Raw genomic sequence first — 24816 nt, 5'->3', positions numbered from 1 at the left:
AACTTTAAATGACAGGTGTTTCAATTCTGCCAGATATTCGGTGTAGCTTTCTGCAGATTCACTCTGAGGCTGCCATTCATTTACAACATAAAAGCTTTTCTTTCTGTCAATTAGTTGCCGCTGAGAGGGTGTGATAGGCAATTTGCTTCCCAGGGTGAGACACAATATCCAAGCACAAAGCATTTAAATACTTCTTGAAACTAGCAGATTTAAAGCAGAACGGAATAGTTATTTAATTACTTACCCATTACAGATCATCTCTGAGGTCTCTATCAATATGAAGATTGGCTTTCATAAGTGTCATCCTCTGAAGATGACTTCATATTTTTGGTTCATTTTAAATTATACATCTCTGAATATTAGTGACATATGGAAACCTGTGAATAGAGATTCTTTCTCATGACAATTTGAGGGCTACCATACTTAATTTGTCCATATCTCATTTGTATTATTATTTTATTATTGTACTTTTAAAGATTACCAATTGGCCAAAAATAACTCATTTTGACAGGCTTGAACACTTTTTAATTGCTACATGACTATGCCTTGCAGATATCCGTGGACTGCAGGTCTTTCTGGACCAGACATCAAGACAAGGTTTGGATGTATCTCTGCAGCGAGTGGATAGGAACATCAGCGGCGTGTTTTCCAGTTTATTCACCTCCATGCGCACAGAGGAACTCAACCGCTACAGGGACACTCTCAGAAGAGCTATCCTGCTTTTGAGCCCACGTGGAGCCCAGGTCTTCATCCATCAGGTTTGTGCTGTTATTACCGTGATTTTAGCACAGAGTGGTCAGTGGGGTAAGATGAGCCTGTAGGTAAGTTGTCCCAGCTCTGGTAACTAGTTGTCATTTGAATAGGAGTGTATAGCGATTCACTTGTTTTCTTGATGTATCGTTACAAATCCTGCCATGCATTTGCATCAATCTTGAAATATGAATTTTTGAATAATGAATAATTTTAATTATGTGTTTAAATGCTAAAAACTGAACGAACGTCTTAAGTCAATCCAGCCACTGATAAAGCTGCCAACTCACTGTATGGCCAGTTAACATTTGCGTATTTGCTTTAACACAGTTGCTTATGTTGGTAAATGTGCATTAGGTCTTAAAGCAGGGGTGTCAAGCTCAGTTCCTGGAGGGCCACTGTCCCGAAGTGTTCAGCACAGACCCTAATTAAACACACCTGAACCAGGTTATCAAGGTCTTCAACTAGGCTGTCTTTGAAATCACGACTTTACCTTCATTCACTATTCCCTACATTACTCCACTAATATAGTCCACTTCAACTAGTGAATTAAAACAAGTGAGTGAATACATAATTTGCACATTCGTCATTGCGGTTCATTGTGAGATTGAATGAATGCACTCGATAACGTACACTATGTTTTCGAACACCACTACAAATGGCTGTCCCCTCAAACAGCACCCTAATTAAGGGTATAGGAGGCGATTTTGGACACAACCCTATAGGGAAACTTCCATGCAGGTGTTTTAGAGCTAGTTGGAGCCAAACTCTGCAGGACAGTGGCCCTCCAGGAGTAGAGTTTAACATGTCTTAAAGTAACAGCAGCCTAATATATCTACTGCTTTCTATGTACTTAAAAAAAAAAAAACTTAAATGAAAAAAAAAAGACAATCACTTCTCTTGATTGAATAACTTTTATAGCTGAATTAACGCAAGTTTAATTTATACAGTCAAGAATATGCAGTTTTTTTTTTTTACATTTGATCATACAGTTTCTATAGAACTTGGATACTAATCAAATCATTAATCAGAATTGAAACAAATCAGAATTTGCAAAAAAAAAAAAAAAAAAAAAAAGAACATTCATGATTCATATGAGTATGTAAACCAAAGATTCACAGCCCTACATATGTGACCATAAAATCAAAGCCCTTTATGGAGAAATCCATCTTGTCATTGCACGTTCATATTAAGTTTCCATACAGCAAGTCAGAAGCATGCTTGTCGAAGCAAATTTACTCAGATTTTTGTGTCAGATATGATCCTTTAAATGAGTTAGCTAAAGATTTATCCTGATTTTCCAAATGGTGTCTAGGGGTGACATTGTTGTAATCATCTGTCATATTACATATTTCTGTATTATATTCACTTGTCATACAGCAAATCTTGAAATATAATTACATAGGCTATTACTATATATATATATATATATGAGAAAAACTTGAGTGAAAACAGATTCATTATGACCTACAAAAGCTGTCACTTTTGTTGCATCCCTCCATAATGACTGTACAACAAATGACCTGACAGGCTGGCACACCTTCACTGTCATTATCTCAGCATCTGAAGTACACTCCTCCACTGATCTGAGGTCATGCACATCCGTTAACATCACACATTGGTCTTAACAAGCTCTGTGGGATCTGTACTGGAATCAGTCACTCTTGCTGGCAGGATGCCCATCACCGCCAAGAGCAAGAGTATGACTTTCTCATGGATATGGATTATGCTATAAGACAATAGCCAGCTGTCTGTAATCTCCTATGCTCGTGGGAACTGAGTGATTTTTATTAGATTAGCCTTTGTTGCTGCATCCCTTTGACTGTAAATATGAACAAAATACAGATTAGATCCTGCAATTTGGATGGAATGTGTTTTTTACACACCATTCTGTGAAAATAATTGGAGTTCATGAATGATGAAACAAGAAAGTGAATGTGTAAGTGGATGTATGTATCGGATGGATGGATGGATTGGTGGATGGATGGATGGATGACAGAAAAACAGACTGACATAAAACAGAAAAATAGACTGACAAAAAGTTAAACAGACAGATATGAAAGTGTCAATGCTAACCATTTAATTACTCCCAACACAGATATATAGGTATTTTAGGCTGTGCCTATTTTTAGATTGTTTAGAATGATTTCAGATGGCAAAAACGTAAGATTTAAAGTAACAATATTAGCTTCAGCTGTGTTTTTACCGATGTGCACTACGGCATTGCCAGTTGTCATGTTCTCCTGTCATCCTTGACAGGTTGTGCTTCCCAGCCATCAGCACTCAGATGCCACTTCAGGTCTTTCCTAAAGACATGTTTTGGTTCCTTAGCTGATAACTCACTTCTTCAGTTTAGCCCACAACGGCACATAATTTCAAGACAAATGACTCAAGTCAAAGTTTACTGAGCTCAGTGACTATGAGGGTGCTTATTATCAGTTTAGCTCAGGATCGGGAATACTGATCATAGATTTTCACAAATCTGACATTATTACAGTTTCCTCTTGCTGTGTCATGTATTTTGTGATGTTTCTTTGATGAGGGATACATCTGGTAAATTGGTTTTGATACTAAGATATTGCTACCCTCATTTTGATATTTTAAAAATCAAGGGAAGATTGTACTTTATTTGGGACTGCATCATAGTATTATTCACTTGTAAAAGTCTTTTTGAGGCACTTTGATCTCTAAAAACAATATAATGCAATGTGCCTTGTACTTCATGGATAGGTTGATAGAAGCATCCACTGTGCCTGATAGCAAAAGTTAGTATAGTATTTTTAAAAAAACATAGTTTTTTATAGTTATTTTAACTCTTTCCCCTGCCAGCGTTTTTTTTTTAAGTTGCCAGCCACCACAAGCATTTTTGATATTTTTTTTATAAAAATGTAATGAGCCCTGGAATATTTTGTTGTATGAATATCTGAATATAATAAGAATATAGTAATATAACAAATGAAAGATAAGAGCCGCTGTTTTTGCAGTTACATCAAAAGAAAATGTATTCTAGCTAAATGCATTCTTTTTTTTATCAACACTTGAATGTGGGTAAATTTCATTAAAAAAAAATTCAATATTTTGAACAAAAAGCTGAGAAAATCACGTCAGTCAAATGTACAACTGATATACATACAGTATGTAATGTATTCTTTTGACTTTTAGTTTGTAGTTCTGTCTTGGTCCTGTTTGTTTTCCTACTTCATTCCCTGATTGTTTGCACTTGTGTCTTGTTATTCAGTTAGCCTTTCAAGGTAGGTTCAGTTCTGTTTGAATCATACTTTCCCTCTTTTCTGAGTTCATGGCATTACAGAAACATGTTGAAAAGCTTAGTGTAGCGAGGTTAGTTGTTGTAGGAAGATAGAGGTGTAAACCGGCGAATGTTTAACAACTTTAATCATATAAAGTTGTTAAACGTGATTCTAGCATTTCAGTCTAAAGCAAGAGCATGAGCTGATGGCTCAAGGAACAATACTTGTCCGAAGTGCAAGAGATTATAAGTTCAAATCTTGCATGGATATATTTCTACTGAGAGATCAGTAACAGTGGCAAATTTGGTTGTATTTTATTTTGTGAATTTACTGGAATGGCATTTTGGATTAGAGAAATGGAACACACTTCTTTGACAGCTGCTGTAGTTAAGGGGCGGCTATGATGGGGTCCGCCACTGAATAAAGCAGACTAATACAGTGTCTTTGATCTTTAAATAGTATCTAGTAAGCTTATGATGACAGAAGCCCAGTTCCAAACACTAGTGAGCTGTCTTGTTGTCTGTTGTTTAAATAGGCAGCTACCTTCTGAGGCAGCATCTTCAATGGAAATGGAACCTCAAAGGTGGCTGAATTCAAATGCTTTACACTGCCCTCCTCAAATGAGACCCAACTGAGTTTGGCTTTAATATAAGCAAACTAATAACATGATGCTTCAATAAGCACACTAAATACATTGCAAATATTGGATGAAATATTTTTATTAAAAAAATATAAGGCTATGGACTATTTTTAATCCATACATTTAAAAACTGTTTAAAATGCAAGATGTATCTTGTCATAGAGTGCATTCTGGGATTGTCCTCTCCACAAAGGACTCATGTGATGCTGCCTTAGAAATCGTTTTAGGTAACACTGTTTCAGTTGTCCTCTTTATACATTCTACTAACTATAAGTCATTTTGCAAATACAAGTCAACTAATTCTCATTAGATATCAGCAGACTTTCACTAACACTTTACTTTGATGCTCCCCTAACAGACATTCTACTGACTATGAGTAACTTTGTAACTACATGTTAACTTATTCTACTAACCCGAACCCTAACCTGACAGTCTACTAAAAGTCTACTGCAGTCTACTTATGCTCTGATGAGAGTTAGTTGATGTGGTTGAAAAGCTACTTATAGTTAGTAGAATGTCTAAAGTGGACCATCGACATAAAGTGTGACCTTGTTTTATTCTACCTTCCAGCCAATCACAACCTTCTGATTTTAGATTCCAGACTATGATTGTTTGATGCAGTATTGTTGTTCCAAGAATATGTACTATCTGTGCAAATCACGTTGTGCCAGCGTGTTCTGGCTGTTATAGGCCTTGCGTTGCTGCCTGTCTTTTCTAAAGGGAGTGGTTGATAGGAAAGATTTAAATGACTTATGTTGCAATTTGTGGTACTGCATCATGTACAGAGGCTGTGCTGTCCATTTGTGAGTTGTTAAAAAGAACAGTGGTGAGCAAGGGACAGAAAATCTCCTGGGTGCCTGGACATACGTGTACTGCTGAAAAAACTATCTCTGAGATCTTCTAAGTTTACATCTTTATTTCAGTCTCTCACGACACCATTCTACCCATCCAATGTCTTTACTTGCTCTGCTCCCCATATTACACCAACACATACCCTGATTTATACAAGCTGGACATATACCTAAATAAACTAAACGGAATGATATTTTAGTCAAGATTATACTTTTTCATTCAAGATCAGATTATACTGTGTTCCACTGAACTTGGAGAGTCGCAATTTCCAACTTTCAATTTGGCAAAGGCAATAGACAGCACTTAAATTCAGATTCATATTTTTGTATATCACCTTATGAACATCGAGCAATGAAAGGTCTTTATGGTTGGAGATTGGAGATATCCCAGCCAACATTTCATGGTGATGCCAATGTAGGCATGATATGGGCATGAGGTATGTGCCCTACTGTGCCCTAATATCATTTGCAAAAACATTTTAAACTGATCTTTCCCCTTTTATTTTAACAAACCTTTAGATCAATGGTACATATCAAGACAGTATTTCTTGGGCAGGAAAGTTGTTCCATGACTGGCAAAACATGTTGATCTAGAAACATCCTACTTGGCGAAATTACAGTTGATGTTTACACAGCAGACATTTCGCAGGACTATGCAAAGTCCTGTATTGACATAAATCCCTCTGGCTGTCAAGTTTCAAGTTTAAATTTTGCCCTCTGCAGGTAACAAAATAGATTATTTTAGATTAAATAAACAGCTTGATGTTGAGATATGTCAAAAGGACAAAGTTTCAGAAAATTTACCAGATATCTCTCTTTAATCTCAGCCTTTATATTTGGACACCACATCACATCAGCATTTTTTAAAAGATATTTGATCAGTAGATAGCTCCAAAGGGATTATTTTTTAAGCACAACTTTTTTCTTTTCTATTTTAGAACTCTTAGTTCTCATACTATGAGGCATCTGATAACCTTTTGTTGAAATATTTATAGCTCTTACTGCCTTAACACAGAATCTAAGATCTGAATGTTAAAAAGTCACTGCATGTTCAAGCTTCAATCCTATTTTAACTAGTCCAAACGCCGTAATGCTGTAAAAAGGTCTTTCTTTGTGACTGCCTTTGACAAACATAATTTTGTTTAAAATCCAGGCTGAAGTAGCAGGCCAGTGTGTTAATATATTTCTGTACAACGTAAATGTGACTGCAAGGCTTTCAAGGCTGTGTGATTAAGTTATGATAGGGCATATTTGGGTAACACTTTACAATATGGTTGCACTAATATGCATTAGTTCATACTTAACTAATGCACAGATAATCATGAGTTTATGTATGACTCATGAAGAACTAAACCATTAATTCATTATTACTGGATCAGCAACTAATAAAGAGTCTATATGATTACTATATTAAGTAATACATGAATTTCTATTAATTAAACATGTCATCATGTATTAATTCCTTAATAACATATTTTATTAACTAATAGTGTAAATTAATGTGTTAATTACCAAAATTAGTCAAAGTTATGCACTGCTTTAATTAATCATTAGCTAATGATTTGCAAATCTATCATTATGTTATGACTTTACTTGTTGAGGCACATGACTATTAACTAATTGTTAAGTAATACATATTTTTGGTTTTGACATCCACACTATGGATTTCAATGTCCCGCCTTTTACAACCGGGATTCCACTGTGCCAGATGAATCACTGCATCCAACAGTTCATGGCACAGGATTGTGTCAGGTTAAGCTTGAGCTCTAGGATTTAAGGGAAGAACACTGAGAACATGCGGCCAAGCTCTGCTATTTCATAACACTGTGTCTAGACCAGACAAAGAAACTAGAACGCATTATAATCAGTGATACAACACTGGATGCGACACAATGCTACACGACACAACAAAACCCCGACAGTAAACTGATGCCTTACTCTATTTCTGACGTACTCCGAGCTCTTGCGCTACTTCTGTTATGAAGGACAAATGGACTTGCAATGATCTGTCATGTCCAGTGTAAACAGTTGTAATGGTCTCGTCCAGTTTAAACACGGTGTAACAGCGTCAGTATTTCAGATTCTGGTGTGCTGATATTTGTGTGTGGCCCAACTTACCCATCTTTCAAACATTCTCTGACATTACACTCACTGCATGTGCAACTGCCCCACAGACCTTTAGTGGGGATGACAAAACCCATAACCATAATGACATATTACTTAAAATTAGTTAATAGTCATGTGCCTCAACAAGTAAAGTCATAACATAATGATAGATTTGCATATCATGAGCTAATGATTAATTAAAGCAGACAACTTGAAGTTGAAGTGCATAGCATTAACAAATTGTGGTAATTAACACATTAATTTACACTATTAGTTAATAAAATATGTTGTTAAGGAATTAATACCTGATGACACGTTTAATTAGTAGCAATTCATTTATTACTTAATCTATTAATCATATAGACTCTTTATTAGTTGCTGATGCAGTAATAATTAATTAATGGTTTAGTTCTTCATGAGTCATACATTAACTCGTGATTATCTGTGCATTATTTAAGTATGAATTAATGCTTATTAGTGCACCCGTATTGTAAAGTGTTACCCATATTTGTTCATTTTTAATCCTGTAATCAAAGACATTTTTCCCAGAGATAGCTTCTTACATGGCCTTTCAGGTCCTCTGTTAATTAGACTTCATTATTTACAGAGATGGATGAATATTTAATTTATTGAAAGTACATAAACCTTACCCCGTGAGTACGGAATTGGAGTTTTGTGAAGTTATAGTTTCATACAGCACAGCAGGTAACATCATTACATTTCTTTAAGCATATATCTCATTCATTAAACTATTTCAAGATTGGATTAAGGACCACTGCGCACAAGTTAAATCTGTTTTATAAATGTATAAATGGAACTCTACATGGAAACGGATATGAAATATGGTCTGTAAGTGAAAAACATAATGAGAAGACCAGTACTGAACTGCTGCAGGTTACTGCGGAAACAAGTAAGCAGTGTTGGGCAAGCTACTTGGAAAATGTAGTGAGCTAAGCTAGCAGTAACTCTACATTAAATGTAGCTTCACTACACTGAAGCTACCACCCTGGGAAATGCAGCAAGCTAAGTTACAGAAATATGACAAAAGTAATTTACTACATCTGAGCAATTTTTTTAAATTTCATTTTTATATTGAACCAACTTCATTCCAAGCGAATGCTATCTCAGTGATCAAAAAACTGTCAGTCAAACAGATTGGCAGGCATAATTTGTCAGTTCAATTGTTTATTAAACAACTGTTCCAAACCAATTTGTTAACAAAAAAACAAACATACAACAAAACCATAGCTATATAAAACCATAAAACTATATAAAACTATAACAAAACCAGGTGTAGAGAGTGTGTGCATCTTTCCATTGAGTAAATTTCTCACGTGTCAGCCCAATGATTAAGATTGGTACGTGATGTCACCGTCTGGAGCAGAAGGTGGTGGTAATGCACGAAAAAGCTGGTTGTTGGGTCATATGAAATCCGTTTTATTTTTTCCCACATTCCAGATTCAGTTTTTTCCATTAACATTTTTCTGTATTCTGTTTTTTTCACAAAAAAAAAATTGGACTCCCATTTTAATGGTTAAATAAAATTTTAGTAATCAAAAAGCATGTCTAATTAATTGAAATCATGAAACTTATACAATTTAACAATAATTTAGTATAATTTTAAAATAATTTACATTTTTAGGGCACTATGATTTATGTTTTCTTTTGTTTTGTTTTCTTGTTTCTTTTGTTTTGTTTTCTTGTTTCTCCATTGTAATGGTTTATTTAAAGTGTAATAACCAATTATTTAAAATGTAATGATTTAAGCAAAACTTACTTCAAAGGTTGAACCAACCTTTCATTTTGACGGGTTGGCTTATAGACCTTTCAGTCTCTCTGTGTATTTATGATATGATGATAGTTTTTCTCAAATCAAGCTAAAATGCTGCTGAAGTGACTCTCTGTGTAGATGAAGTTCATGCATTCATGTCGATAGGCTGAAAACAGTGCGAGTGTCATGCCTGCCACAGTGTGTGTGGTAAATGAAACTGCGCGCCTGCGCCGTTCATTCACAGACACACGCAGAACATGCATGATTCCTATTTAAATAGTCTTTATGCAGTTTAATATTCACAGACATTAGTCTATATCGCGATTTTATTTAAGTTTAGTGACTTACTTTTCATCCAAGATCTGACAAATTCCGTCAGATTTTGCGTTACAGCAGGAAAAATAGCTTTGCTCCTGAAAAGCTATTTGATTCAGAAAGCAGTGACACTGCTGAAAATAAATCTTACCAGACACTCAGCACCATGTATTAAAATAATCTTGTCTATTTTAGGGTTAATGAGCACCCACTTTGAGCAACATATTGCTTTGCTGTGGATGTGCATGCTTTGGATCTGATTGTACGGGGGAGGCAGTGGCTCAGTGGTTCATGTAGGTTGTCTACAAACCGAAAGGTTGGTTGTTCGATCTCCGGTTCCATCTGACCAAGTGTCGAGGTGTCCATGAGCAAGACACCTAACCCCGGCTGCTCCCGATGAGCTGGATGGCACCTTGCATGGCTGACACTACCGTCCGTCGGTGTATGAATGAGTGAGTGAATGGGTGAATGTGAGGTGAAATATGTAAAGCGCTTTGGTGGCCATTGGGTCTGTGAAAGCGCTATATAAATGCAGTCCATATAAATGCAGTCCATTTACAGGGTTAATGTCATTTATGCTGGCCTGTACGGCGGGATCAGTGGGATGTCTTGATCAGCTTCATTATGGAGAACCTCTACTCACATGAGTAGGTCCTTCCATACATATAAATAATGCATGCAGCGTGAAGGTGGAGCTGTGGCATTGATTTAGAGAGTAGAGGTGCAAACTCAGCTGCCCCAAAATGACTGGTACTGGGTCTTTATGGATGAGTATTCAATGAGTTCCAAATGCAAGTGCTCAGGTGCAGTGTAAACATCAACTGCAAATGTATTCGCGAACAGGTCAAGTTTGAATTTCTGTGTTTCAAAATCAGCAAATCTCCTGCTGAATTCCACTTTCAGTGTGTTCAATTTGTTGGCATACAGGGAAAATGGATTGTGACTGTGTCACTGACTGATTGGCAAATAGGAAAGTGAGACAGGTTGCCCTGGCGCATCAGGCTCTCCCACAGAGACAGTTTAATTTGAAACGCCTTACCAAGTCTTGCATTTCAGTGATCATCTGCTTTCGAACCTGGAGTTTTACATTAAGAGTGTTGAGGTGCTCTGTAATGTCACATTCAAAATGCCAAGTCGCTCAGCCATTTTTCATTCTCAAGTTCGAGGATGAACATTTGTTTGCTTTCCAAGAAACGAGCAATCTCTATGCGGAATCATAAAATATTCACAACCTTACTTAGCCAGTGCACCTATGTGTGGTATGGCACCTCCTCATGCAAAGAGTTTCCTCTGAAGTGCCCTGCATTGCTGGTGATTCAAACCCCATAGACAAATACAGTTTACTGTTTTGTTTATAACTGTTATTGCATGTCGCATGTAACACCTTTCCTCAAAGGGCCACCTGATGAATGATGCATCAGGTTTTCTCAAACTTTCTTGATCCAAACCAACTCCGTTCCAACCAATTCCATGCCATTGATGCACTGCTCCACTTTCGAAAAAATGTCCTGTCCAGATGTTGTTCTGTGAATTGCTCTTAAATCTAAAAGTTCCTCAGTGACGGAAAACTGAGTGTCTACCCCTCAAATTAACTGGCTGGGCAGTGTCAGTACCATCTGCACTCTCATCTACAGTCAATGAATATGCACCTAAGTCCTTAGCTTTATCTTTTAGCTGAATTTGTAAGTCAGAGCCCAGCTCATCCACCCAACTAGCCACAGTATTTTGGGAAAGGCTGATGTTATCAAAGGCTTGCTTTATGTCTGGGCATACAACACCACATCCCTTTTCAATGGAGTTTTTAATAAATTCCTTGCATGCTCTTGCTATCTTTTCAGCGATTATGAAGCTTGTCTTCACAGCTCCCTCCCTCACCTTTAATGTTGCTGAAGTTTGTGTTTCAGTTCTTTGACTTTTAGCAGCTGAACATGATTTAATGTTTGAATCAACTGACAGCCCTAAAAAGTAGTAATAATCTGTGCTCTCATGAGTCTGTTTGTATGTAGGTGCACTGAACGCTGTTATCAGAAATGCCTGAGCCGTGTATCAAATGTAATAATAACTGACTGCATCCCCCCTTGTTCTTGGTTCTTCTGATGGCCATTCTGTTTTTAAGGACATAGTTTGGATGACAATTTGAGCCCTAGACATGCAGCATTTTTTTTGCAGTCTTTTTTTTTTTCATGAGTATGTTCCCTTTCTCTGGCACCCAAGTTGACAGCCATTTTGTTAAATCCCAAAACCTCTCTCTTTTTTCAGAGACTCTTCAACACCTCTGACTGTAGAGTTGTTATGTTTCCTCCTGCACTGCTGTGTTAGTGTGTATGTGTGGCCTTGACATGTTATGGGTGTCCCATCAATTCTCATTTTATTTAGGATTTCTCCTGTTTTAGTCTTCTCCGTGCCTGTTTCTCATAGACGTAGGGGACCAACCCGCCGCTGCTGTCGCAGCTGGAGACGGCTTGAGTGGCATGAGTTATCTAGCATGATGAATGATACTCAGTGGTAAAAATATTACTCCAGAGGCATTGGAGACAGATACTTTTCAGGTGTTGTTTAGTTGCCTTCTGCTCGTGATTGCTTGAATGTTTGTCAAGAGATTCCACAAAATAAAAGATAGAGCTCATGGGTATCAGGGAAGGTGCTTTGCAGACACAATAATTTAAGAAAAGCTAGAAATTGTGATATAAACTAAATTTCACATTTTCTTAATCAAATACGAGTGCTACTTGACCATTCAGTTAACATTTTAGTTTAACTATTTATGTATTTGTATCTATTTATATTTGTAAGTAGTGTGTTATTTGATATTACATTTAACATTAATATATTTAAAATGTACGAAATTGCAACTTCTTTATCACAGATGTGCAATTACAAATATATTACCTGAATTCTGGGCTAAAACAAGGCAAAACTGGGGCTGTCAGTGGAAATACAATACAAGGCCCAAGAAAGCCAAAGATAGCCCAATATTAAACTAGTCATCAATTAGATAACATGTCAAAGAAATGAAACCAAACACATTGTAATCATTGACTTTGCTTACATGATGGAATATCATACATCTCGCAAGTTATTTTGGCAAAAGCAACATTTAACCAAATTCAAGATTATAGTGGGTAACTCATAGCCGGACTATATACATTCAGCTCCTTGGTTTACACATGAACTGCGTGAACTTAAAACTAAAGGCCGTAGGATAGAGCGGTTGTACGTCAGGTCTGGCCTTACTGTTCATAAAGAAATGTATGCTGAACATATTCAAAACTATAGAAATGCATTGTCTAAGGGTAAATCTGATTACTACTCCAACATAATTGGAGTTAGTAATGGGAACTCCAGGTCCCTTTTCTTGGTGGTAAACAATATTCTGCATCCACCTGATTCTTTGCAATCTAATATGTATTCCACTGACTTATGTGATCGTTTTTTGACTTTTTTTGCATCTAAGGTTGAAAATGTACATCAGCAATTACTTACTGGTAATCTTCACAGTGACCCCTGTCAATCTACCACTCACACACCTCCCCACTCTGTTTTTTCTAACTTTACACTACCTACTACTTCAGAGATAGTGGGTCTGATAGGTAAATCTAAGTCTTCGACTTGTCAATTAGACCCTCTGCCTACTCCTTTAGTGAAAGCTTGTTTACCAGCCCTGTCCCCATTGATTACTAAAATTGTTCATGCTTCACTTGTTTCTGGTTCTGTACCTTCATATCTTAAATCTGCTATTATTACTCCCATACTTAAGAAACCAGGGGTTGATCCACTTAATTTTGATAATTTTCGTCCAATTTCAAATTTACCGTTCATTTCTAAGATAGTGGAAAAATGTATTGCAGTGCAAATTCATGAACATCTTTCTAATAATAACTTGTATGAACAATTTCAATCTGGCTTTCGTCCCCACCATAGCACTGAGACTGCTCTTGTCAGAATAACCAGTGATCTACTGTTGGCAGCTGACTCTGGGCTTTTATCCATACTTGTCCTTCTAGACTTGAGCGCTGCCTTTGATACTGTCTCACATAAGATACTTCTTGACAGATTAGCTTCTATTGGTATTACTGGCACTGCTTTGTCTTGGTTTAGGTCATATCTATCTGGACGCAATCAGCGTATTTAATTAAAAGGTTTTCGATCAAGAACATCTACAGTCACCACTGGTGTTCCCCAGGGTTCTGTCTTGGGCCCGCTTCTTTTTATTATCTATATGCTCCCTCTTGGTTATATTTTAAGGAAATACGGGATTCATTTTCACTGTTATGCGGATGACACCCAACTTTACCTGTCTGCCAAACCCATCGGTTCTTTTCCACCACCATCTTTATCCAGCTGTTTAGCTGAAATCAAAGATTGGCTTTCAGCCAACTTCTTGAAGGTAAATGGCAACAAAACTGAGGCTTTGCTTGTTGGGACTAGATCTGTTTTGTCTAAAACTAATTGTCTTTCTTTGTACATTGACAATACTGCAATCGGTCCAGGTTAAAAGTTTGGGTGTCATCATGGATAGCACACTATCCTTTGAAGCTCAAATTAATAATATCACGCAGATTGCATACTTCCACTTGCGTAATATTAACCGTCTCCGTCCCTTTCTTTCAAGTAATAATACTGCAGTTCTTATTCACGCACTGGTCACTTCACGTATAGACTATTGTAATGCTCTTCTCACAGGTGTTCCCTCCAAACCGCTCCATAAGCTTCAGTTGGATCAGAATTCTGCAGCTCGTGTTCAATCTAGAACACCTTATACTGAGCACATTTCGCCATTTCTTCAGCAATTGTACTGGCTTCCCGTAAAGTATAGAGTTGAATTCAAGATCCTGCTACTCACTTATAAGGCACTCCATAATCTTGCACCCTATTACCTTTCACAACTTCTCCATGTTTACACTCCTTCACGGGCTCTCAGATCTTCATCTTCAATTTCTCTTGTGGTACCTCGGATTCGACTTACTACCATGGGTGCCAGGTCTTTTAGTTATGCTGCTCCCCGCCTATGGAACTCTCTTCCCCTTGATGTTCGCAATAGCGACTGCTTGTTGACTTTTAAAACGCGTCTTGTTACAGCCGGCTCTAAGGCTGCAACAAAAAGGAGACCGGACGCGTCAATTGCTAGCAAAACATTTATTATCACAAGGGAAAACAGACATAAACATAATATAAATAACGGACATGTGTCAAGGTCGGCCAGGACGCTTAGCGAAGCATAGAACAACCGAATCCATCCCCAAAGCCAGCGCCGAAAAGCCGTTCTCACAAGCAGTCCCCACCGCGTTTCATACTGCATCTAACAAGTGTCAGGTGTGTTGGCCCCGCCCCCTCCAGACGGCACCTAAAAGCAAACACACAACCACACACACGCACATACGTACATACGTACAGCCTAGGCCCTTCCCCCTTGAGAAATCCCAAATCCATAAAAAAAATAACCCATAAGTCAAAACACATAAGACATTGAAGATATTTCTGAAAACTTCTAACCTATAATTTAGGAAAATAAATTCGACCCACTAACCCCTCCAATCTCACCTACCCCACATCTTCATCCCCAGCAATCCGGATCCTGGAAGCAATTTTAAGGTGATAAATAGTAAGCAGGGAGAAAAGGAAAAGTCAACAGCATCGTAGTCAACAGTTACATAGCCACGTCAAACGTACGCGACAACACATCAGCCATGACATTATCAACCCCTCTAATGTGCTGAACCTTCAAATTATATGGTTGCAGAAATAAAACCCACCGCATCAAACGCTGATTTTGACTTTGCAATGAATGCAGAAATGTCAAAGGATTATGATCCGAGTAAACCAGCACCTCTGCGCCTCCCCCCACATAGACGTCAAAATGCTGTAGGGCCCAGATCATAGCCAAAGTTTCCTTCTCGATCACTGAATAATTTCTCTGATGTACATTAAATTTCCGCGAAAAGAAGCAGACGGGGTGATCCATTCCATCTTGATCTGACTGCAACAAAACTGCCCCAGCTCCTACATGACTCGCATCAACCTGCAGTTTAAAAGGCTGATCGAACTTAGGTGCAGCGAGGACTGGGGCTGTTGTCAGCAACAATTTCACATTATCAAACGCTCTCTGACAATTAAAGGTCCATTCAAATTTTGTGGAACCTTTCAACATATCGGTCAAGGGGGAAACCACGGTGGAAAAATTAGGGCAAAAGCTACGATAATAGCCCACAAGTCCCAAAAACCGCATCAGCTCCTTTTTGGTCGATGGAGGAGGGAAACCCTCAACAGCTAAAATTTTAGCTTGGAGTGGACGTACCTTACCCTGTCCCACCTCTTTTCCCAAGTACTTCACTGTGGCCTGGGCAAATTCACATTTCGATAAATTGACTGTAAGGCATGCCCCAACCAGACGATCAAACAATGCCCGTAAATGCTGAAGGTGCTGCCTCCACGTTTCACTAAAAATAATAACATCATCCAGGTAAACCGCCCAACCCTCCAAACCCAGAATCACCCGATTCATTAACCTCTGGAAGGTTGCCGGCGCATTTCTCAACCCAAAACTCATTACAGAATATGAGTATAACCCTGAGGGTGTAATAGAAGCAGTTACCTCTCGGGCACGTGCAGTTAACGGCACCTGCCAGTACCCCTTCAGGAGGTCCAGCTTACTCACAAACTTAGATGCACCAACTTGGTCCACACAATCCTCCATACGAGGAAGAGGAAATGCATCGGGCTTAGTTATCTTATTCAACTTTCGATAATCAGTACAGAATCTTTGTGTACCATCTGCTTTTTTCACCAACAAGCAGGGCGATGCCCAACTAGAAAATGAATGTTGGGCTATGCCATTATCCAGCATATACTGAACCTCAGAATCCAATACTTTTCGTTTCTCAAGAGGAACCCGATAAAAACGCTGTCGTATTGGTAGCGCATCACCCACGTCCACATCATGATCTATCAGATGAGTGCGCGACGGCACATCTCCAAACAACCTAGGAAATTCAGCCACTAAACACATTAATTCGGATCTATGCCCATTCGACAGATGACTTAACACACTCTCCAAATTCCTAAGTGCTTCAGAATTTCGTAGACGAGGTAACAACTCACTATTCCCTGGTGCCCTCACATCCTCCCCAGTTGAAGGAGACTCCTCAAAGACGGTGACGGCAAATGAAACAGGGCTTATGTTTCCCTCAGGGCTACGGGAGAAATATGGTTTAAGCAGATTAGCATGAAAAAGTTGATTTGATTTCTTACGATCAGGAGTAGCAATGATATAATCCTGTTCTGACACCCTCCGCAATACGGTATAAGGACCAGAAAACTTTGCACAAAACGTAGATCCTGGGTAAGGATCTACGTTTTGTGCATGGCGTTCAGTATGGCGATCAAACAATTTTTTCATTTTTATTTGCGCCTTCCCAAGACGTTCTCGCGCTTTCTGTCCTGCAAGAAACAGCCGCCTCCGGAACCCGCTCACATAGTCGGACAACTTTCTAGGCGGTTCCTTGCCCTTTAAGGCGAGACACGGTAGGCAAAAACATCGTTTTTTTTTCACTGGTCAATTTTGAGATTTTAGGATATTTGTCTTCAATAACATCTTCTTGTCTTCTTTCAGACTTGTGGTGAAAAAAAGTCAGAAATACACATTTAGGTCTTTATTTTACTACACTTTGCCTGTTTGCGTCTGTAGATTTCTCATAAACTCATCAAAAGTTGTCGTTATAAATCATCCTTCTGCTCCGCGATCGCGATCTGCACTCTGTCATCACACACACCGTTAGAAAGCTTGCTCTCTGCTGTACAATACTGCCGGATCCAAATATGGTCATTTCCTTTTTATCAGCAACCAATCGCGAAAGTAAAAGGGGGGATTTTACTCTAAATGCGCGATCTCATTGGCTGATGCTAATTCTTTAAAGCCCGTTTTCTCAAAAAGACTTTTCTCTCTCACTCCAAGTCCGAAATCTCCACGTCAGTAGCACCTATATACACCAAACTTTCCAGTCTTGCATCTAGTTATATTATGAAGACATTTACAGAGGGATTTGTAAATATATTATTCTTAGCCTGATTTACATAACATTTTATTCCAAAAAACATGTCGAAAATCATTTTTTTAAGGCTATTGGCAGTATATTCTGATTTACAGGATAACAAAAGTAGATATCCATAAATCCCTCTGTAATTTTTTTCCCATCTAATATGTGAACACAATGAAAAAATAATTTTGAACCTGGCTTTATCCAATACTCAGATTTCGTTTTTTAAAATATATGCAGATTTGCGCATATTTAATTAGATAATGTCTAATTTGCATATTTAAACATTAAATTACAGAAAACTTGTAATACATTTTTTTCTCATCTAAATGTAGGTAATCAACTGGCAAAGTTTCATGGTGATATCTGCTAGTTAAAAAAAATACCCTATTCACCTGTAGTGTCTCGCCTTAACTCATCTTGCAAAACTGCAAGTGGTCCCCGCACCGTATGACCAAACACCAATTCGTTGGACTAAACCCCAAACTCTCTTGTGTCACCTCCCGAGCCGCTAGCATCAGCCAAGGCAGCCCATCCTCCCAGTCCCGGTTCAATTCAACACAGTACGCCCGCAATAGCGACTTCAGAGACTGATGAAAACGCTCCAATGCGCCTTGACTCTGCAGATGATATGCGCTAGACTGGTTGTGCTTCACCCCAAGCTGTTTCAGAACCTCTGCAAACATTCCAGACATGAAATTGGTCCCTCGATCGCTCTGAACAATCCTAGGTATTCCAAAAATAGAAATGAAATGCGTCAAGGCTTTAACCACAGCTTTAGTAGTGATCTTGCGCAAGGGATAGGCCGCGGGATAACGGGTTGTTTGACACATAACCGTCAACAAATACAAATTACCTGATTTCGACGGTGGCAATGGCCCAACACAGTCAATCATTATGTGTTCAAAAGGTTGACTTACTACCGGTATTGGACACAACGGCACCGGTTTTAACCACTGATTAGGTTTACCAACCATCTGGCAGGTGTGGCAGGTTTTAATAAATGTTGCTACATCTTTTTTAAGACGAGGCCAATAAAATTGCCGCAAAATTCGGTGATAAGTCTTGTTTACTCCCAAATGGCCTGCAACATCACCATGGGCAGCCCTCAATACCACCTCCTTAAATGGATCCGGCACCACCACCTGAATTAATGCCTCGCTGCCTGAATCCTCATTTTGATGACTCCACTTCCTCAATAGCAACTCCTCCTGAACAAAATAACCGTTTGCTATACTCTCCACCTCCTCAGGGGGCACCACAACAGCAAACAAAGGTTGTAAAATAGGATCCTTTCCCTGTGCGACCACTAACTCACTCCGAGTAATAGAAGAAAAAACAGCTAACCCAGGTACCTCAACTTTTTGCACTTCAGCACAATCGGATGATAAAGTACGACTTATTGAACGTGTTACGGCAAAAGACACAAACACCTCAGGGAAATCGCACCCCAATTCATCAGATTGCCCTTTCAATGGAGTAAACAAAACTACAGGTGGAGGAACAACATCCTTCCACACTCGCCCCCCTGCCAAATTATTTCCCAAAATTACCGAAACGCCATCAACAGGTAACGACGGACGCACTCCAATGGTTACCTCTCCCTCCACCAATTCAGATTTCAAATAAACTCTGTGCATAGGAACAGATAACGTCTGCAGCCCTATCCCCCTTATCAATACGTTCTTCTCCGCACTTGAGGCATCAGAGAAAGGTAGGATCGAGTCTAAAATGAATGATTCTGATGACCCAGTATCTCTCAAAATTCGAATTGGTACTTTTTCAATACCATCAGTTAAAGACACAAAACCGTCAGTAATAAATGGAGCATAATTTACACGAGAATCGGTCTTTACCGTTTTTGATCCCATTATACAATCAGACAATGCTGATGGTGGATTTACAGGACTAGATACTGTCTCTACCAATAAGGTGGGAGCAAAATTCATCTTTTTACCTCGTGATCTCAGTTTGCTTGCCAACACTGGACACTCATTTTTCCAGTGACCACTATTAAAGCAATAATGGCAAATATTATCATTACTCTTCCCTCGCACGGAATTAACCGACCTTTGAGTCGGAGGCACAACCTCAAATCTTCGCGAGCGTTGCTGAGACAAATTCTCTCTATAGCCAACACTACCGCCGGCACCCCCATCAACCGATCCACTCCTATGAGTCAAGATAAATTCATCCGCCAGTACAGCGGCTTCAGCAACAGTACTGGGCTTATTTTCATTGATATACGTAGCAATGTTGTCAGTAACGATGTTTCTAAACTGCTCCAACAGAATCAAATCTCGAAGTTCTTCAAAAGTACTCACGTTCGAAGCAGCGCACCACCGATCAAAATGTGCAGTCAACTCTCTACCCACTTCTACATGAGTCTGACGTTCCCCTCTCTTCCAATTCCTAAAACGCTGCCGATACGCCTCTGGAACCAATTCATACACTCTCAGAATAGTAGACTTAACCTTATCATAGTCTTTTCGATCTTCCATTGTAAGTGCCATATAGGCCTCTTGTGCTCTACCCGTAATGACACTTTGAAGCATCACTACCCGATCAGCTATAGGCCAATTACGTTCCTCCGCAATACTGTCAAACAATGAGAAAAAAACACCGGAATCACGCTCATTAAATTTGGGAAGTAATTTCAAATTCCCTACTACATCAAATGTACGCGGTACTCTCTCCTGTAATTGTGCACCTTCAAATGGCATTTTACCTTCCCCGATTAATCTTAACCGTTCAACTTGTAAATCAAAATCCCTTGACAGCTTTTCAGATTCCAGCTGTTGAGAATGTTTAAGCTGCAACAATTCTATTTCGCGTCGTTTAAGCAAATCGTCTATTTTTAACCTTTCCAATTCCAATTCGCGTTCGTTGACTACTTTAGCCATCTCTCGACTATGTATTTGCTGCATCTCAAGGATCTCTTTTTTCTGATCAAATGATAAACCTGAAAAAAGATCCACTAATTCCTTCGTCTCCCCTGTAATCTTTACACTATCTGAAATGGACAAAACTTTTCTCTCACTCAACTTGGCCTTCAAAATCATTTTCAACTCATTCTTTTTAAAACGTTTATCTACATCTTCAATGCCATAATGTTCCACCAGCTCCCACAATTGTCCCTTAGCCAGCCCATTTAATAACCCCTCCGACGGAGCTTTAATAAAATCTTCAATTAACACCATATTTTCAGTTTCAGAATTTCCAATTCACACATTCATGGGCAAAAAAAAAAAAAAAAAAAATTCTCTCAAGTGGTCAAAACAGATGAGTATTCATTCATATGTTCCCCTTACTCAACTACAACCAAATCCCCCCACTATCTTCCTTATCCTAATCTTCATGCAACTCCCCAGAGCCGAGCGCCTTTAAACACTAATATACCGCTGGTAGTGAAATAAGCAAATTTGCCCAATTCACAAACCACGGCAGTGTACTCAGCCCAGGAGTCTGCACAAAAATAACAAACTAAAACAACAAACCAACACTAAGTGTTGCTAAAGCCTAACAGGGGAAATGAAATCAATCTCATCTTATCATTTACCACACAAAGTCACTTACCCATAAAAGTGTGAAAAGAAGACTCTGTTGGAATCACGTCCGTCTCCCACAACATTTCCTCAAACAAAATCAAACGAAAAAATCATAATCCACGTGATTAACGCATTCGCTTGACATTTTCGGACGAGCCCCCATTTGTTACAGCCGGCTCTAAGGCTGCAACAAAAAGGAGACCGGACGCGTCAATTGCTAGCAAAACATTTATTATCACAAGGGAAAACAGACATAAACATAATATAAATAACGGACATGTGTCAAGGTCGGCCAGGACGCTTAGCGAAGCACAGAACAACCGAATCCATCCCCAAAGCCAACGCCGAAAAGCCGTTCTCACAAGCAGTCCCCACCGCGTTTCATACTGCATCTAACAAGTGTCAGGTGTGTTGGCCCCGCCCCCTCCAGACGGCACCTAAAAGCAAACACACAACCACACACACGCACATACGTACATACGTACAGCCTAGGCTGAGACGTCACAAAACTCGTCTTAAGACATATCTTTTTATACAAGGTTTTTTATAACATGTTGTATTGAGTTTTTAATGCACCTTATTTGTATGTGGCTTGTTTGTTGTGTGTATTGTCTTATGCAGTGACCTGTTTATTGCTTGTAAGGTGACCTTGGGTGTTATGAAAGGCGCCATTAAATAAAATGCATTATTATTATTATTATTATTATTATATCGGGTCTATATTTAACCTAGACGGTTAAATGACGCCTATTGCTTGCTGGGAAGTTTCAATAGAAATTGCATTAAAGTGTATGTTAGTTGACCAAAAATGCTTGTTAGTACATTCAGGCGTATACTTTAAGTTCAACTAACTGCTTTTAAAATAAACGTAAATTATAATAAATTTTCATTTAATAACATGCAATAATGGCATGGGAAAACCAATAATGGCAAAAACTAATGAAATTTCCAGACTTATAGGAAAACAACTGCACAGGCAGACACAAAAACACTTCTGGCTTGAATTGGGCGCTTATTCACATGGCACAGCAGTAGCCTAGCAAATATTTTTAGGAAGTCACCTCTCAAAAAGCAGCCTTTTGTTGTTGTTGTTGTTGCTTTGTTGTTTATACGTGGTTGGCCAATTCACTGAAAAGAAAGAATCTAATCAAAAGAATGATTTATAGTTCGTGATGGAGGTCCTCGAAGAAAGGGAGAGACTTGTGTTTTGGTCCTTCCCCCCTGCCACTGGACAGAAACCTATCCTCAAACTTCAAATGTTTGGGGGTCTATTGTTCGTGTACCCAGTCAAGCTGTAATCTGGCCACCGCGCAAGTAACCACTTCGAGCAATTCCTCGACGGATTTATCATTGTGAGAGGAATGCTCAGAGGTAGGCTGCTCGTGGTCTGCAGACCCAAGAGGCTCATCATCGTTCCCCACGTGAACCGAAGAAGCACCGGAGTGTGCTTCGAGATCACGTGAGGGAACATATGGATCTGGTGATCGAGCAAACGATAGGGACGGGCTCGTCAGCCAGATCCATGCGGGAGCCCCACGATGGTAAATGTGGGTGCGGTTTGGAAGTAGCTGAGGCGAGTACGCAACATTTTAACGGTGAACAGCTCACAATGCTCGCACTCGCCCTGCGCCAACGCAAGAGTAGCATGCTCCTCCCCCAAACAAACAAAACAGTATTTTTTTCCAGAAAAAATTCTGGGGGGGCACAATCTGAGACGTTGCAATTGTTTTCTGACGAGTGATATGGATCATGTTAGGAGGGGTCCTAACCTCCTAACATGATAATTTTTAAATTCTGGCTGCCAGACATACGTTCAATGCAGTTTGGGAGGGACCGAAATACCTTAACGGAGCTAGCAGCAACCCTCCTCTATCTGAGGACTAAGTTAAAGTATCTATTTTGTAAGTTTATGTAAAAGACAGGTTGATGAAAGAACTGTAAGCTCAAATTCAAAAGCTTTTGAAGTCTACTTCATTAAAGCATGTTTACACACACACTTACTGTACACTTAGGCCTACTACACATGATTTTAAAAACAGTACCATTGCAGTTTTTATGTTATGATTTTAAATTGGTATGTGACCTAAGAACGATCTTACATTAAAGGTACATAAAGGTGCTGAGGTCTGACTTTGTGGTGCTCTAAAATTAAGTTATTTTAATATTAAAATGTGATGAAGGACTTTCAAAGAAGTTTGACAGATTTCAGTGCTTAATAAGGTTAACACTACCCCGTTTATTTGAAAATGGTTAATATTTGACAGAAATGTAAAAAAGTAATCAAATCAAATGTAATATCTAACATTACTTTAGTAAAAGCATTGAAATACTGTAGTTACACTGCTCATTATTATATTTTAAATAAGGAACCTTGTAAAGAGTAATTTATGAGCTAACAGAAAAGCTAGTAACTTGTAACTTGTACATTTAACCTACTATGGCTTATTGGCTTTGAATGGCAGGCAGTAACGTTAGCCAACTAGTTTACGGTTAGACTAGGCTAGCTATCGATAATGTTACACTGACACAACTTAAGTTAATGCTCTGAATTCGCAGCTAATATCAAATCCATAACTTTTTGATCAAGTTAAAATTTCCAGGTTAACCACAAATAATCCCACTACCTTTTAATATCATCCGATAACTAATTCAATGCCGTTTTGTTGCTTTGCCCACTTACCACTTCAAGACCATCTGTAAAACATTGCCTTGAGTTGCTTGAACATACACAGCAAAGATTCTAAAGCGATATGCGCGTAGCGCTCTAGATTTGATATACACAGACACCATATTAGGAAAAAGGGGCGGGCTGATGCTGACCGATTTATTACACATCCAGAAGAATACATTTGAGTCGTTATAGGCTCTGGTATTATGGAGCATTATAGGAATAAAGTTGTGACCAAAAAATTAACAGGGAGGAAAAATCTGAGGGGGCAATTTGAATGGGCATGACGCCACTCGGGGGGGGACGGGGACGGTTGGATTATGGATTGTACTTTTTCCACTTGTTCTACTCAGAAAGAAAAGAGAGAAAATTCTGCACACTGCCAGTTGAAAACTGACTCCTAACAAGATCTGAAGCAGATAGAGAGGTAAGAGAGTTTTCTGATGCACACATACACAGAATGGCCTCTGAAGAAAAAAGACCTGATGATGCAGCTTTGGCTCACATATTTATAGCCTCATGTCGCGGGTGCGCGCTGGTGACGTCACCGACCGAGGCTAATACCTCCGGGTCAATTCTATTTACGTGTTACACACAATATTCACAGCTGGTCACGATTAAAGACGTTCCCAATGCACTAAGCAGCGCAGCATCGATTGTAGCTTTTGAAAGGGAACAGCAAGTAACACATTTAATTAAAAGTGAAATAAAAATATATAGTTCTGAGTAAAACAACAAAAACGTTTTTGAAATGATGATGGGGACAACAGGCATGAATTCAAACATTTTTCCTGTTTCCCCAGGAATTTGGCTCTGGCTCTATCCTCCATAGACACAAACCAACAATTTATGGGACTCATCCACATAAATACAAAGTGTTCTGTTT

General features: G+C 38.8%; 1 protein-coding gene across 2 annotated transcripts in view; it reads left to right on the top strand.

Annotated features, from left to right (window-relative positions):
• grid1b (glutamate receptor, ionotropic, delta 1b) overlaps window positions 1-24816 on the top strand; it is an 816517-nt gene that overhangs the window by 479033 nt on the left and 312668 nt on the right. For both annotated transcript variants that reach the window (XM_077205908.1, XM_077205910.1), the window contains exon 4: window positions 553-758. In XM_077205908.1, coding sequence (XP_077062023.1) covers window positions 553-758 — 206 coding nt within the window. The remainder of the gene's footprint in view (window positions 1-552; window positions 759-24816) is intronic.

This window comes from Siphateles boraxobius, unplaced genomic scaffold, assembly GCF_051911475.1.
Source record: "Siphateles boraxobius isolate OS27281-9 unplaced genomic scaffold, OSU_SipBor_1 55, whole genome shotgun sequence".
Classification (NCBI taxonomy): Eukaryota; Metazoa; Chordata; class Actinopteri; order Cypriniformes; family Leuciscidae; genus Siphateles; species Siphateles boraxobius.
The sequence above is the reverse complement of the archived record's forward strand: the minus strand, read 5'-3'. Positions and strand labels throughout refer to the sequence as shown.